The sequence below is a fragment of the Daucus carota genome, chromosome 1 (genome assembly GCF_001625215.2).
Source record: "Daucus carota subsp. sativus chromosome 1, DH1 v3.0, whole genome shotgun sequence".
NCBI classification, from domain to species: domain Eukaryota; kingdom Viridiplantae; phylum Streptophyta; class Magnoliopsida; order Apiales; family Apiaceae; genus Daucus; species Daucus carota.
In genome coordinates this window covers 47,991,547-48,006,213 of record NC_030381.2, presented here as the reverse complement: position 1 = coordinate 48,006,213, position 14,667 = coordinate 47,991,547, and the positions used below count along the sequence as shown (strand labels likewise).

General features: G+C 36.0%; 2 protein-coding genes across 2 annotated transcripts; one reads left to right on the top strand and one right to left on the bottom strand.

The window, feature by feature from the left end:
* Positions 1 to 1,312: 1,312 nt before the first annotated feature.
* LOC108211958 (uncharacterized) lies at positions 1,313 to 5,298 on the top strand. The gene is made up of 6 exons (XM_017383691.2): positions 1,313 to 1,501; positions 1,880 to 2,045; positions 2,648 to 3,310; positions 4,037 to 4,481; positions 4,595 to 4,676; positions 4,846 to 5,298. The coding sequence occupies exons 1-6, from the start codon at positions 1,472 to 1,474 to the stop codon at positions 5,047 to 5,049; spliced, it is 1,590 nt and encodes a 529-aa protein (XP_017239180.1). The 5' UTR covers positions 1,313 to 1,471; the 3' UTR covers positions 5,050 to 5,298.
* Positions 5,299 to 6,394: 1,096 nt separating this feature from the next.
* Positions 6,395 to 13,734, bottom strand: LOC108203923 (auxin response factor 6). Its single transcript, XM_017373129.2, has 14 exons — positions 12,676 to 13,734; positions 12,126 to 12,238; positions 11,337 to 11,435; positions 11,197 to 11,253; positions 10,959 to 11,114; positions 10,781 to 10,865; positions 10,475 to 10,565; positions 9,932 to 10,096; positions 9,734 to 9,856; positions 9,383 to 9,458; positions 9,151 to 9,298; positions 7,808 to 8,961; positions 7,396 to 7,586; positions 6,395 to 6,819 (listed from the first exon to the last, which is right to left on the bottom strand). The coding sequence occupies exons 1-14, from the start codon at positions 12,731 to 12,733 to the stop codon at positions 6,621 to 6,623; spliced, it is 2,715 nt and encodes a 904-aa protein (XP_017228618.2). The 5' UTR covers positions 12,734 to 13,734; the 3' UTR covers positions 6,395 to 6,620.
* Between the last annotated feature and the right edge of the window lie 933 nt (positions 13,735 to 14,667).

The following is a 14,667-nucleotide window of genomic DNA, read 5'->3' as shown; positions in this document are numbered from 1 at the left end:
ATTATCATCTTTTATTAAAACACTAAAAATAATAATTTAATATATATATATATATATATATATATATTCAAAAAAAATAGAAATACATGCCAAAAATATTAAACTGAAAATATATGAATTCAAACTGAGATTGAGATTAACACGACGACATGTGGAGGAGATAAAATGGGTCGAAAGTTGAAAGCTACAGAATGATATGAAGTGGAGCTTTTGGTCCAAACTACAGTGATGGTAATGTATCACGTGGACCACTTAGCACAGAAAATTAAACCGGTCAAACTGGTTTGTTCATTTCTGGTCCTAAACAGGAGTTATACCAGTAGTAACACTTACATAGGACACATTTGTACTACTACAAGAATTCATCGACAAACGAGATATCAAATTCAGACGTGAACAAGCTGAATAAAATTCCCTCACAAATCAACTTTTAAGTTGATAAAATAGTTTGGGTTCTGAGTTCAAGTAATGCAAACTCGCACAATCTTCAGAATTAAAATTCGGTTTTAAATACTCACAATTGGATTAATATAATTGATACTCCCTCCGTCCCTTTTTACATGTCCCTTTTGAAAATTTTTTTTGTCTCAAATTACTTGTCCACTCCTCTTTTCAAAGCAACTTTTTGTATGTTTTTTTAAAATGTAACAACTTCCAATGTTTGACTAGGATATATATATACACAACTCTATCTAATTCATTACATTTATTAGGGATTTGTATGAAAACAAGATATCCACCTAACATTTTCTTAAGATGCGTTATTTTTTCAAAAGGGACAAGTAAAAAGGGACGGAGGGAGTAATTTCATTAAAATTTAGGATTAATTATACTTTTATACATCCTTGTACTCTATCCTAATACTCACAATTGGATTAAATCTAACATTTCTTAAAATAATTATCAAAGTTGTACATTCTTGGCTCAAACCGAGAAATATTAATCAAAAACACATTTTTTTTTATTTTTTTTAACGTAAAAACCCGCAGCCGCTACTTTTTGGGTGTGCACCGAGTAAACCCATGAGCTAAAAAAAAAACTGTACAATCATATACAATCTCAATAAGAAGTCTTGCAATCCAAAAATAATTGTTTATCAATCTCATATACAGTTTTGGTATAATTTTTAAAAATTAAATTTGGTTTTTTACAAATTTTCAGTTTAAGTTAATACTATACTATTTTAAATCAAAATCCAATGCAAACTAATGCCAACCTTAATAAATATGGAAAAATTACAAGTTTGTAACGGGAGATGTGGTGAGGTCAAAGAAAGAAACATAAAATGGTCGGTGAGTGAGTCAATCTGAATGGCCATGTTGGATCTAGTTTAGAATTCCTACCCACTCTTGTCCCTTCTTACACAACTCGTACTATAAAACAAAGTTGAGTTTGTGTCCTTTAAGACCTTCATCTACACTTCATTTTCTCTCTCTAGCCCCCCTTCTCTCTCCCTTACAACTCACTCACTATGGAGTACGAAAGAATACACAAACCTCAGGTATCCACTCTCACTTCTCTATTTCAACTGTACTTTCACTTCTTTTACTATCTTGCATTATTACCATGTTATTACATGCCTATTTCAAGAAGCTTGTATCTACTTTACTTATTTGTACACTTGTTTATGTCACGTTTCTTGTGCTTTTGTGAAATGGGCTTGTGTTGAAATTATTCAAAACTGTGTTTGACTGATTGGATTTTGATTTTTGTGGGTTTTGGTGGGAATTTAAGGGTGCCCATCTGGTTTTTGAATGATTTTATTAATGGGTTTTTTTTTTAAATTTTGTTATGTGATTGATTGTACACATGTGACAAGAATCTTTGTTGTTTTTGGTACAAATAGTAGGTTTGTTTTTGACTCATGGGGTTTATGCAGACTGGTCTGATTTCTCCAAGTAAACTGAGGATGAAACTCATGGGACATCAGAGGAAAAAAGATGGTTCAAATAGTAACTCTTCAAGAACATCTCCTTCAAAGCTTGAGGATTCTGAGTTTGTGAACAATAGCTTGTTAGCCTCCAGTGTTGATTTTGATGAGCCAGGTCAGTTGTTTTACTTGACCTTGCAGTTACTTCTGTATTTCCTCTTAATCTGAAATAAGTAAGATTTTGTCTCATTGTTTTGCTCAATGAGAATTGGGAACCATTTGTTACGTGCCACCTCCAGTTATGATTGTTTTTGAGAAACTCAAGTTGCTACATTTTGTTACTGTAGTAGTGATTTCTTAGTCTTTGAAAAATTGTTTTTGTTTCTAGACTTATAGTTTCGTCACCCTTATTTATGAATGTTTCGCATAGTTTGGTTGGAAGGAATGTATTGAAAGATTGTAAATAAATTTTAAGCAGCGAGTAATGATGTAGGAGGAGGGTTTTGAAAATAAAATGAAAGAGAGCAATTTTATGTGATAAGATTTGTGAAGATAGTGAGTAGAAGATGGAAAGATGCATTTTCTACAAATTTTGTAGGATTGAGCTCCAGTTTAAGGATGGCAGGGGGACGTGTCTTATGAATACCTACAGAACTGTACATATTTAATTCCATTCCTTCCGACTAACAGAGCATGACATATTTTTGTAGTGTGGAAAGCATTTTATTTTTGTGGGCGCCTGACTGTTGTTCTAAGACCCTTTGTCTTAAATTGCAGTTTCCAGTGTGGGAAGTGCATCAGTGAACCACTCTAGCAGTTTGGTGTCAAACAATACTCAAGGTGATCAGAGTGCTCTCCATCCCAAGGAATTCACATCAGGAGACCCTGGGAATTCTATCCGAGTTAAAATGCAGCAATTTTCAAAGGCTGATAGTGCTAATTCGAGTTCAGTTCACCCAATGAGAACATTAGAGGATGATCTTGATTATGATAGTAATGCTAGTTCTTCCAGCTTTGAATTTCCTGAAGGTGATAGAATAGTTAACAATCCCATTGGACGATCGCTATTGAGACCTATGTCTTCTAAATGGAATGATGCAGAGAAGTGGATAATGAATAAGCAGAATGGACCAGTTAATCATACTAAGAAGAACACTGTGCAAAGCCAAGTGACTCGTGTGCCAGTAATGAATGGAATAAGAGTTGTTCCAGAATCTGCAAATTACAATCACAAGTCATTAGTCAAGCGAGTTAATTTATTTCAATCTGCACAGCAGGTCAGTTTGGATAACTTCTTTACTTCAAATGGATCTCAGCCTGTATCTGGTCAAGAAAATGGGACAAGTGTTCCACTTGATCTGTGTCATCAAAGTAAAGATTTAAAAGAAGTGGACAGTGAGAATTCCTCTTGTGTAACTACTTCGTTTGAAGAATCAAAAGGTACTATTTATGCTGTGTATTTCGTTGATATATTTTTTAAAATAATTGAAAGTAGCTATAACTTTCAAATGCAGAATGTATATAATGTCTGTGATAGCTAAGTTGCTTCTAGACACAAAAGTTTTTATTGCATTATAGCCGACTTGCTGTAACTCTTCACAATTGCATGAAATTTCTCTTGAATGCCAACTTTCTTGAATCTGTTAGTTATTAGTATTTCAGTAGACATGTAGTCCTGTTCAGATTCTTTCAACACAGGCATGGCTAACTTCTGGAGCTGGGATGAAACCCTCATGTTGGTTTTATCCATACATATAGATTATATGCTTTCTATTCAAATTCTATATAATTTAAATGTCCTGTTCGAATCAATAATGTGGTGATGTTGACAAACTTAGATATTACAATGAACCCAGAAAATATGTTTCTTGTCCAATTCTGGGCCATATAAATTGTGCTTTGCACAGACTGTAATATACTAATATTAGTCCCACCGTATGCAGTACAATCATGTTTTTCCGGGACAGAAATTAGTAAGAGGAATGGTTCTCATAATGTGGTACAGGTACAAAAATGTAAATAATTTGCAAAAAATTGTTAGGGAGACACGTGTTATTCAAAGAGACGCCATTCTTTAAGTGTCTTGATTTCTGCACTTGTTTGAATACATAATCATATGCTTTTTAAATTTTCTCCTAATACTGAAGTCAGTGCTCAATCATGCAGGTCCAAATATACGATCAGTTTCAATGAGAGATATGGGAACAGAAATGACACCTATTCCAAGCCAAGAGCCTTCCAGGACAGCTACTCCTGTTGGAGCTACAACCCCCCTCCGTAGTCCAATTTCGTCACTCCCATCTACTCCTCGAGGAGGGCCAACATCCACTTCTGAAGAGTACCTAAATAATGATTGTGAATTGAGATCTTCAGCAGGAAATGGAGCAAAAGCATTGTCTGCACAAGAATTGAAGCTGAAGACCAGGAAAGAGATTGTTGCACTTGGCGTCCAACTTGGCAAAATGAATATTGCTGCCTGGGCAAGCAAAGATGAGAAGGACAAGAATGCTTCAGAAGCTGAAAACACTAAATCAGAGGAACTACGGAAGATTGAATATGAGAAGCGCGCCGCAGCGTGGGAGGAAGCTGTAAAAGCTAAGCAGACTGCAAGGTTTTCCCTCTACTATAACTATGCACTTAAATTCGTCAAATTTGAGTTCTGATGGTAATAAAAGAAATTGGTATATATTTGGTTGATTGATCAGGATAGTTTTGCATTTTTAGATTTAAACGTGAAGACATTAAAATTCAAGCTTGGGAAAGTCAGCAGAAAGCAAAGCTTGATGCCGAGATGAGGCGAATAGAGGTATGTGAAATTGTATTGTCTGAACTGTCCCTTAAAACTTGAAAGCATGTGGTTACTGTATTTGAAACTTATTGTTGAATTCATGAAATAAAACTGACTGGAGAAAAATCAAATTTTGTATCGAAAAAAGATTCTTTTCACTCCAACATATCTGCATGATGAATTTCAGGCGAAAGTGGAACAAATGAAAGCACATGCCCAAGCAAAGATGGTGAAAAAAGTTGCAATGGCAAAACAAAGATCAGAAGAAAAAAGAGATGCAGCTGAAGCCAAGAAAACTAGCCAGTCCGAAAAACTTTCTGCTCAGGCAGAACACATTCGCCAAACAGGCCGAGTTCCATCATCGCCTTATCTGTGCTACGGATGGTCATGAAAATGTAAACGGTGGAAGTAGTACAGATGTGGAAATTGTTATAGTATGAGCATGCAGTCTAGTGCAAGCTAGCCTTATTTTATAGAGCTGACTGCTGAGGGTATTGCTTCTTGCTATTCTCAGTCCTTGTAGTACTATGTGAACACAGATTGAAATTTGTTGAAATCATTATGAATATCGTAAAAAAGCGGTGTAAACAGTTATCTATATAGAAATTTATAGTAAAGCTAAAACTTATTAATATGGAAATTTATGGCAAGCAACTATTATAAAGATAGTATCATGAAACTTATGTAATCTTAAATGCTGGTCTGATGTTGAAAACTGACTTGTGATCAAACCCTTGATGCTATGGTTATTTAATCTTTCTTTTTTTTGGTATTGGGTGTGAACTATGAATCCAATTGCTTATCTATGTATGCAGTCGTCCGTAAATTTTTGGGGGGAGTTGTTTGGTTCATGATGGGATATCAAATCTGATTAACGGAACCTCAAACTCTCGTAGGATAGTTTGGTTCATGATGGAATACTAAGCCTGGTTAATGGAATCCTAACCCTCATAAGAGAGGAGAGGTGTTTGGTTCATGACAGGATATGAAGTCAAACCCTCTTTCATAAGAGAGGAGAGGTGTTTGGTTCATGACGGGATATGAAGTCTGGTTAACGGAATCTCAAACCCTCATCAGGGGATTTTGGTTCATGACGAGATACTGAGCATAGTTAACAGAACCTCAAACCCTAATAGGATATTAAGTCCAACTAAATTTAGATTTAAAATTATTTTATACGAAATGAAAACCTAATTCCCGCTTAATCCACAAATCATTTCCACCCCACTGATATCACTAAGGTTGTGTTCACTTGGAGTGAATGGAATGGAGTGAGGATGGAATGAATTTTGTACTTTAAAATGGTGTTGATCAAAGAAAATGTAAATAATTTTCATTCCTTCAATCATTCCAATCTTACTATTTTAACTATAACTTTAACCCACATGTTTTGGAAGGAATGCTCATTCCTTTTCTACATCATGTTTCTTCACAATCTTTCTCACAAGAAATTTAACTACATTCATATTTTGTCACCATTATTTCATACTTTCTTCTTTCTCCTTACAATTTCTATATAATTTTTCATTCCATTCTCCCCTCATTCCATTCCATGAAGTGAACACAGCCTAATTCTCATTCCCAATTCCATTCCTCCAACAATCCAAACAACCCTTTTATAAGTTCCAGAAACTCGTCAAAAAATTAATTAGAAATGTTTATTTAATAAGACATCTAAGGGGATAAAATTGACATGGAAACAGCCAAGATTACTAAAAGTAAATTAGAAAAAGAAATACTAATTGAAAAAGTCAGATTGATAAGCCTTCATTATCTTTACAAATGTCATCTACTTTTTAGAAAGAAAAAATAAACAAAATAGAAATACATAAAATATCATAATTACAACATTAGCTCCGAAAATCTTATAACTAGAATCAGGCATTTCTTCCAACTATACTAGGGCTAAGGAAGAAATTATAGTATTACATTTGAGATGGTAGCTTAAGTGCTTCAAATGTTTCAGTAGTCAAGAGAACCAACAGAGGCAATCCCTGTGCTCAAATTCCTTGACTCCTGTTGGCTCGCGTAGTTGTCACAGCCGGTGTTGGAGAGCCTTTGAACTGGAACAGAATTCAAAAGCTCTAGCCCTTCTTTACCCATCTGCTGCACCTCTTGTGGTGAGAGTATTTTTATGCACCAGACACTGCTTACGAACTCCCTGGAATGAATACACATTCTATCTTAAAAAGATTTCAAAATTGTAAATACAAGCAGAAAGTTATACAATCAGGCAACATGAAGCCCTTCACAAGTTCTGTAAATCACATAGATATTAGATTTGTTATTATAACAGTGATCTCTTATTTGCAAGTACATTTCGAAAAAGCCAAAGTACCAAGTCACGTTTAACCGAGACATTGGTGATTTTAATATTTTATTTTGAACAAAAGAAAATAATGATTATTTCTAATAATAATAGGTAATATTCATGTTCGTGAATTCTACATCACCTAGTAATTTTCACATGCACAGAACTTGAGCGAAGGCATGTAACACTTTGATATGAAAAGTGTAGAATGACAAAGTATGATGCCTGGTTTAACCAAGTCAATAATGAGTAATGACAGATCTCGATTACCAATACAAACTCTTATAGAATAGGGATTTACTTTAATAGACATTCTCTGCAAATTATGGCCATGACTCATACAGTAATATTTAATCTCTTGACATGCATAAACCAAAAGTACACCTTGCAACTTTTCTATGTAAACAATTAAACAAAGAAACTTACGGCCATGGGTCGTCGCCAAGGAGAAGAACGTCATTCTCCCGGTCAACAAATACAAGCTGCCAGCCTGATCTTAAAGGATCCTCCAATTGGCCTTCAAGGCCAAACATATGGGCAAGTTCACTACGCAGCTCATGATAACTGCTAAATTTGGCTATATCTAGTGACCGCCCAAAGGACCCTGACTTGTAAACCTGCCACCAATAGCAAAAACCAGATGAGACAATAAAGCAAGTAGAACAATATTCAACACGCTTTCCAATGTTAGAACTGTAAACCACAAAAACTATATGGCCTAGAGACCTCATGTTACTGACATGTAACTTGGAACAGAAACAACTTACAAGACATGAGATTTGCTAGACATGCATAAATCGTGATAAAGACAGGATTCATGTACTAAAAACAAACTCACCTTAACAAAGGTTTTGGTGGAGGGGTTTGTCTGCCCTGCATCATCAGGAGACTGCAGGAAACTAGACTCATCAATACAACTGGTGGGTGTCATTGATGGATTGATTGAATAGTCGGCACTTGAAGTACTCATGTAGTTAGAGGCAAAAGGTATGGTCGTGGAATCTCCATCATTACCAACTCCTCTAAGGCTGGGAATTCCATTTTGCATAAGGAGAGATGTTGAATCTATATTGACCCCAAAAAGAAGATGGCTTTGCGGGTCATTGCTTCCATCTTGATCAATTGCACAATCCTTACCAGGAAATGGGGGTAATGAAACAGCACTTTGAACGAAGTTCGAATGGAGAGACCCTAACTGTTCCATCGAAGGCATACCACCTTGTGCTGCTGCAGAGGATAGAAGAGGATCAACTGCAACTCGTTTAGCAGGCCAGCCTGAAGATGTTAGTAAAGCACTGGACCTAGGAAAATTAATAAGCTGGGATGCTTCATCCTGGGGAAATGAACCTAGAAGACTGTGCAGAGGAGAAACAACAGGACTTGCTGCAGGGATCGCATTTGAATTGGAAAAGTTCTGCTGTTGCATGGAAGACATGGTCTGGAATGAAGATGACTGAGTGGGAGAACCAAACTGGGACAAGAGAGGGACAGCAGTGGGAACCTGATGACCATCAACCAACTGCTCTTGCTGTGAACGTATAGGTAGTTGCTGTTGCTGCTGTTGTTGATTCAGATGCTGCAATCCCTGCTGATGCTGTTGCTGCTGAAGAAGTTGAGACTGACTGTGAGCTAGAGAATGGTGTTCACCAAGATTCTGAAGAAATAGGGGTTGAGGCTGTGACTGTTGCATCATCTGGTTATGTATTAAACCAGCCGATCTACTAGAACCTCCTTGAGCCTGCTGGAATTGCAGAAGTGATGGGTTTGTTTGTTTGGAAGAATCAACCGCTCTCATATCCTGAAGAGCGGCAGCAGCCATGGCCTGGTAAATATCTGCAGTTTGCATACCAACCATTGAGGCGTCCAGTCTTGGCTGCATCAAAGGTGAAACTCCAAGCCCTTGAAAGTTAAAAGATTGACTACTTCGGTCTCCGGAATCCCCTCGAAGCCAAGCAAGTGGATAATTCAATGCCAGCTCGTCATCTTTCATTCCTACATGCAATAAGAAGATAAAGGTTAATGCTAAGCGAACTTAAAAATTTAGGCAGCAAAACAAGTTTTAGATTAGTGCCAGAACATACAATTTACAATATATACACACAAGAACACATATATATTATAAGAATGGGAAAATTTTATGTCCAATTTTATGGTTTCACAATAATGAATAATTGGACTTGCCATTAAAAGAGGGTAATCCCGGTGGCCATGGTCGCTTGAGCCTGAGAGGGAACGGGGAGGGATACATTGGGAATGTTGTCAAAGGTTCAATTTCCCAGAGGGACACTCTTGGCTGCCTCTCCCCAGCTGTAGACTCATCCCATCCGACCTGCACAAATGTTTTTCTTAGTAAGAGGGCAATATATAATAAATTCCATATTTAGCAGCAGAAACCCAAACGATATGGACAAACCTTTACTGAACGCCAATGAGAGTTCGGCCACCGAACAGAATCCAGGTCACTAATGCCAGTTATTGTGCCCATATATCTAGTGAACCCAAGATAAATTAGTTGCAGTATGACACTAATGATGTATCGATTAATTAAAATAAAATTGAAACAGAGATCAAGAAAATGAAGATCGTGCTCTTCACTGGTTCTCATCTTAGAAAAGCAATGCAAAAACTTTCTCCAATTTGCAAATACTTCTTAATTCTTATATGGAATTGTAGCAATAAATAATTAGCTAGAAAAAGAGCGACATCAAAGCAAACAAAAAATAGGAAAAAGATCATGATACTCGTAATAATATTTGTAACATACCGACGAACACTCGATTCCTCTGTTTCAAACAGCATCCGAAAGCGCATTCCAACTGAAACACGAGTATGATAGACTGCTTTAACATACTTGGCAAGAGGTATGACAAATTCCGATGGACTTGCCCTGAGTATAAGGTAGATAGGATTGTAAGTAAGAGTTCACAACTTACATAATAAAAAACATGCAAAACCAAAATACCTAGGATTATAGAAAATATTGAAACGGCTGTTAGTAGAAGCTGCATGAGCTGCAGCAGCAAGGAGACCTAAGTGCATACTGTCACTTGATAGAACTGATGAAGGCATAACAGTTTGTGGTCGGTTGGCACGCCGAATACCAAGAAATAATTGATTCTTCTCGTTCCTGGAACAAGAAACACAAAGGTCAGTATCATTAAAGTGATAGGACACAAATAGCAGGATAAGAAAAAACAGATCACACTTGAAGTTGCTTCTGTTTCTACATCTGTTTTATTATAATTGTCCCTAGGAAATACCAGAACAACTATCAATTTCATTACAGGGCTAATAGGGAAAAAAATTAGGACCTGCATTACCCATTTTTTCAATCTCTATTCATCTCCCTAAGTAATAATTATTTTTTTAATTAAACTACCTTCCCACAACCCACACCCCAAGTAATAAGTTTTTTATATAACAGGAGAATCTCAGTCCCCAGACAAATAAAAGATGCACGAAACATCGATATGTATATATATATATATATTCAAATCAATCCTACCATATAAAAATCACAGCATCACCAGCAACAAGCCTCTTTGCACTTACAAACACACTCCATCCAGTTGTAAGTAGATGTCGCTTTGGTTGGCCTGCAATTTAGAAAAAAATCAATATCACAGGCCATCTTCCAGCTCTGTATGATTTCTACAAGGTTTCATGTTTAAACTGTAGCGTAGAACAGGTTTTATTCAATGGGCTATACCAGAACTGATACAATTTTAAAATTTGTGTTAAGAGGCCTCGAAGGCTCAAACACCCCAAAAGAATTATAATAATAAAACAAAATAAAATATCAAGCAATTACCACGAAATATATGTCTGAATTTCCATTCATTATCATGTAAATCTCTTGCAATCAATTCTTGGGCAGGAGGCTGCTGGGAGAAGTCCTGTAGGCAAAACCATAATTAATATACAGGTAGTCAGAAGAAGGATATTCACAAAATAAAATATATGCAGACTAAAAGAAAATAAGTACATACCAGTGGAGGAAAAACTTTTTCAGCTGCACGGCGAGGAACTGAAAACCCGCCATGAGTACTAGTGTCACTTGCTGTCAGTGTTTTACAGAAATAGTTAGTGGGTTGTTTGCTGGTACCACCCAAGTCTGCTGGAAGGAAAGCTTCCTTTTGCTCTTGCTGCAGATAAGAAGGATTAGAGATAATGCATGATAGATCAGAAAAAGAGAATAGAGCCCTTGTCCAGGCTAAAATTAATTACTGGATTTAGCGGTTGTAAAGTCATCTGAGCATAAACTTCATCAGTCTCAACATCAGCCTGAAAAAAAGAGATTTAAGATGTCAATGCACACTCAATTGGACAGCAAGACAAAGAAAAACAGAAAGAACGATGCTACTTACATGCATAGTCAGATTGTGGAGCTGACAGATGAGCTGTGGAGGTAAACTTGGGTAATTGGGGATATGACAGTCCACTTCTCTGTTTGTCGATGCAGCAACCTAGCCAAAACTTACAATCAGCCACCAATTTTAATATTATAAGAAAGATTTGCCTTCAACATTATGAGCAGTTAAGGTGATGGCAAATAAGCCCAAATGCTCACTTGCCTTCGCAACTAAAATGTTTATAACACAAAGTTGAAAGATTCAAAAGATTTATGGATAAAGAACTGCTCATAATTTCAAGTACCACCGAAAGACGGTAAACAGAAAAGACCTACAATTATTTGGTGACCTGAATGCCTGTATTAGCTTCGTTTTCGTTGTATGGTATTTAAGGATCCACATAGATTCAAAAGGTATAGGGCTCATCACAAAAAGACTGTGTACAAGTTCTCCAATATCCAAGAGGTTATTCATATTACTAATAATTAAGCTGATTGTGCGCAGAAGTATGCAATGACATTATCATAGCTACATGGACAAAGATGTGGCAGTATTTTCATGGCAGATAACAAGTGTGCTTATTTTTTGAGTTTTATGTGCTTTCTGAGAAATATGTTATATTCCCTTATCATAATAAAGGTACTGACAAGGGTACGCTTCTTCAGAGTGGAGCAGCTTCCGAAGCATCAGCTTTAAACACTGTAAGGATAATTTATGTTTGTGCTACAGACAAATGTAATAGTAACCTCTATTGTCTAAGTGAATTAATTTACAAATTTTCAAGACAGAAAAACATAAGCAAACCTGCTCACTGTGTCCTTGAGGAAAATACACCACACGGCTTCCAACTGCAGGAAGCGAAACAAGAGGGCCGGCACAGGCATGCCAAAGTTCTGAATTAAGACAACTCTTTTCCCCTATAAATAAAACAAAACAAATGTGGATATTTAGAAACTTTGGTTATGCAAAAAGCCGTCATCGCAACCTGTAAAAACTGGATCAGAAAAAACATCTTAAAGCATCTGCAAAAAATTAATTTAGGTTCTTTTAATAATGAAATTTTCGGACAAGCATAGGCTTACTTTAAAATTTCACCCAACAAAATCTTTATTGATGCCAAAACAAGTTCAAAATGGAAATCAAAGAGCATAGATACATGTAATTTCTTCAATACATGGGATGCTTACAAATATGGTACTATATCTCAAAAGATTCATTTGGAATATTATTATCTTATCAATATCATCAAATAGTTAAGTTACTACTCCAAACAAGAACACCGTCATATAAAACTGATTAAGGCAACAAATTACGATACACAAACAATTTAACAAAGCAAGAAATCGCATACTACCTTCAGGTGACTGCTGATTGAAACCACTGGGAGACAGCCTCATGTTTGCAGATTCCATCTTTACCTTCACTCACAAAGGCAAACCAAAGCCAATTATCAAATCCAATAATTTAGTAAAAATTTCCCAACAGCCAGATACCAATAGTGCTGAAAAGATTCCAACTTCACTCCTTTTGCACCCCAAACCACCATAATCACTTTCTCTTTTCCCCCAACAACCCCCCAAATTAATTAATACCACTTTAAAACCCAAGAAAATCTAGCAAAATCTTGTTGAAATTAAACAAAACCAAGTAAAAATCTTTTTGATACCCTTCAACCAAATCCAGTTCCACAACAAAACACCAAGGTTTTAAGCATCATCCAATCCTAATCTTCAAGAACTTGACCCAAAAATCCTTAAAGATCAAATCTTTAACCACCCATTGTCGCCTAAACCCACAAAAAATGCAGCTCATACAAAATCACACAGAACCCAAGGAACTCTCCCAATCCCAACTTTATAACAAAACCCAAATCTTAAAAATCACAGCAATACCATTCACTTGAAGATAACCCCTAGATCCCTAAAAACAGAAAATAAAGCAAGAGGGTCAAGGCTATATGACAAAATGATGTTGAATATAAACCACAAAAATTTACATACTGCAAAGATGTGTGTATGTGCAATATGAAAATGATGAAAAGGGGTGTGTAGTGGAAAAGCAAGCTAGCTAGTTAAGATTGAGAAATGCCAGTAATAGAAAGGGAGTAGTGATTAGAGAGAGAGAGAGAGAGAGAGAGAGAGAGAGAGAGAGAGAGGTTTGGTGTCCAGAGAGAGAGAGAGAGGAGAGAGAGAGATTTGGTGTCCAAAGCTTTGAGAGAGAAATTTGGTGTCCAAAGCTTGTGACTTTATTACATGTAGTTTATCAGTGTATAAGTGTGGTGTATATATAGTTACACACACGCATATTATTGTTAACAAATGTAGGGAGAGGAAGCAGTAAGAAGTTTCTCTCTCTCTCTCTCTCTCATGTGCTCAATCAATCAAAGAGTAGCACCACCATGATTTTCTCCAATGACATATATGCATTTCACACCCTATATTATACTATAACCCCCTATAATATGGACAAATTTATTGCATGAATCCTTTAACCTCATTAATACCATCACTCTTTACTTTCTATAGGTATAAATTAATTATTTGCTATTTAACTTGGAACTAATTTTATACTTGCAAGTTACAATTGACTAACCAGGAAAAATTGGTTGATTTGTTGATTCGAGATTTACAAAAATTTCTTAAATCGATATTTAATGGACAAATCAATAAAATAGTTTTAAAAATAATTAAAGATTTTTATTAAATTGGAATATTTAGAACATCGATTTTATATATTTATGCTTACAATAATTCAAACAACATTATAACATTAAATTTAAATAATAATTGTCTAGTGTGTCCATGAACATGTGTTGGGCACTAAATTTTATGTATTTAGAATATTTTGATCATGAACACACCGGAATAACCGATTTAAATTAAGAATCAGTAAGAAAATCTTTTTTCTCACATGCAGCAGTAAAGGTATTAGGCATAGAGTAATGATTTCAAGCTGGGAGTGACTCTACTTGACCGTACCCAGTGTTTGACTTTAGAGTCAAACCTCGTGCCAAAATTTGGACACAAAAAAACGTGGAGTCCTGCACTAGTGCCCGGTGGCCGGTACTGCATGCGCACAAGCCACAATTTATTCCCGAAAACAAATTTTTAATGTTTAGGTTTGCATTTTGTTATTGTGTATACCACAATAGAGATGTACAAAAGATCTCTTCGGGCCGGATTCAGATCGGGTCAAAAAAAATTCGGATTTTTTAAAATCAGATCGGATCGGGGTTTTTTTAAAATCGGGTCGGACCGGATTTTTCCAAAAATACTAGGCCTGCTTTAGTTATAAAAAGCCCGGACTTTTCAAAAATCCAGATTTTATCCGGATTTTTTTGAAAATA

Excerpts from the sequence above, each read along its gene's own strand:
- LOC108211958 (XM_017383691.2), top strand. The coding sequence starts at position 1,472 with ATGGAGTACGAAAGAATACACAAACCTCAG. Across the intron at positions 3,311-4,036 it reads TTCGTTTGAAGAATCAAAAG|GTCCAAATATACGATCAGTT; the intron begins GTACTATTTATG and ends TCAATCATGCAG. Across the intron at positions 4,482-4,594 it reads AAAGCTAAGCAGACTGCAAG|ATTTAAACGTGAAGACATTA; the intron begins GTTTTCCCTCTA and ends TTGCATTTTTAG.
- LOC108203923 (XM_017373129.2), bottom strand. The coding sequence starts at position 12,733 with ATGGAATCTGCAAACATGAGGCTGTCTCCCAGTGGTTTCAATCAGCAG. Across the intron at positions 10,097-10,474 it reads GATGCTGTGATTTTTATATG|GAACGAGAAGAATCAATTAT; the intron begins GTAGGATTGATT and ends TTCTTGTTCCAG. Across the intron at positions 9,857-9,931 it reads AATATTTTCTATAATCCTAG|GGCAAGTCCATCGGAATTTG; the intron begins GTATTTTGGTTT and ends CCTTATACTCAG.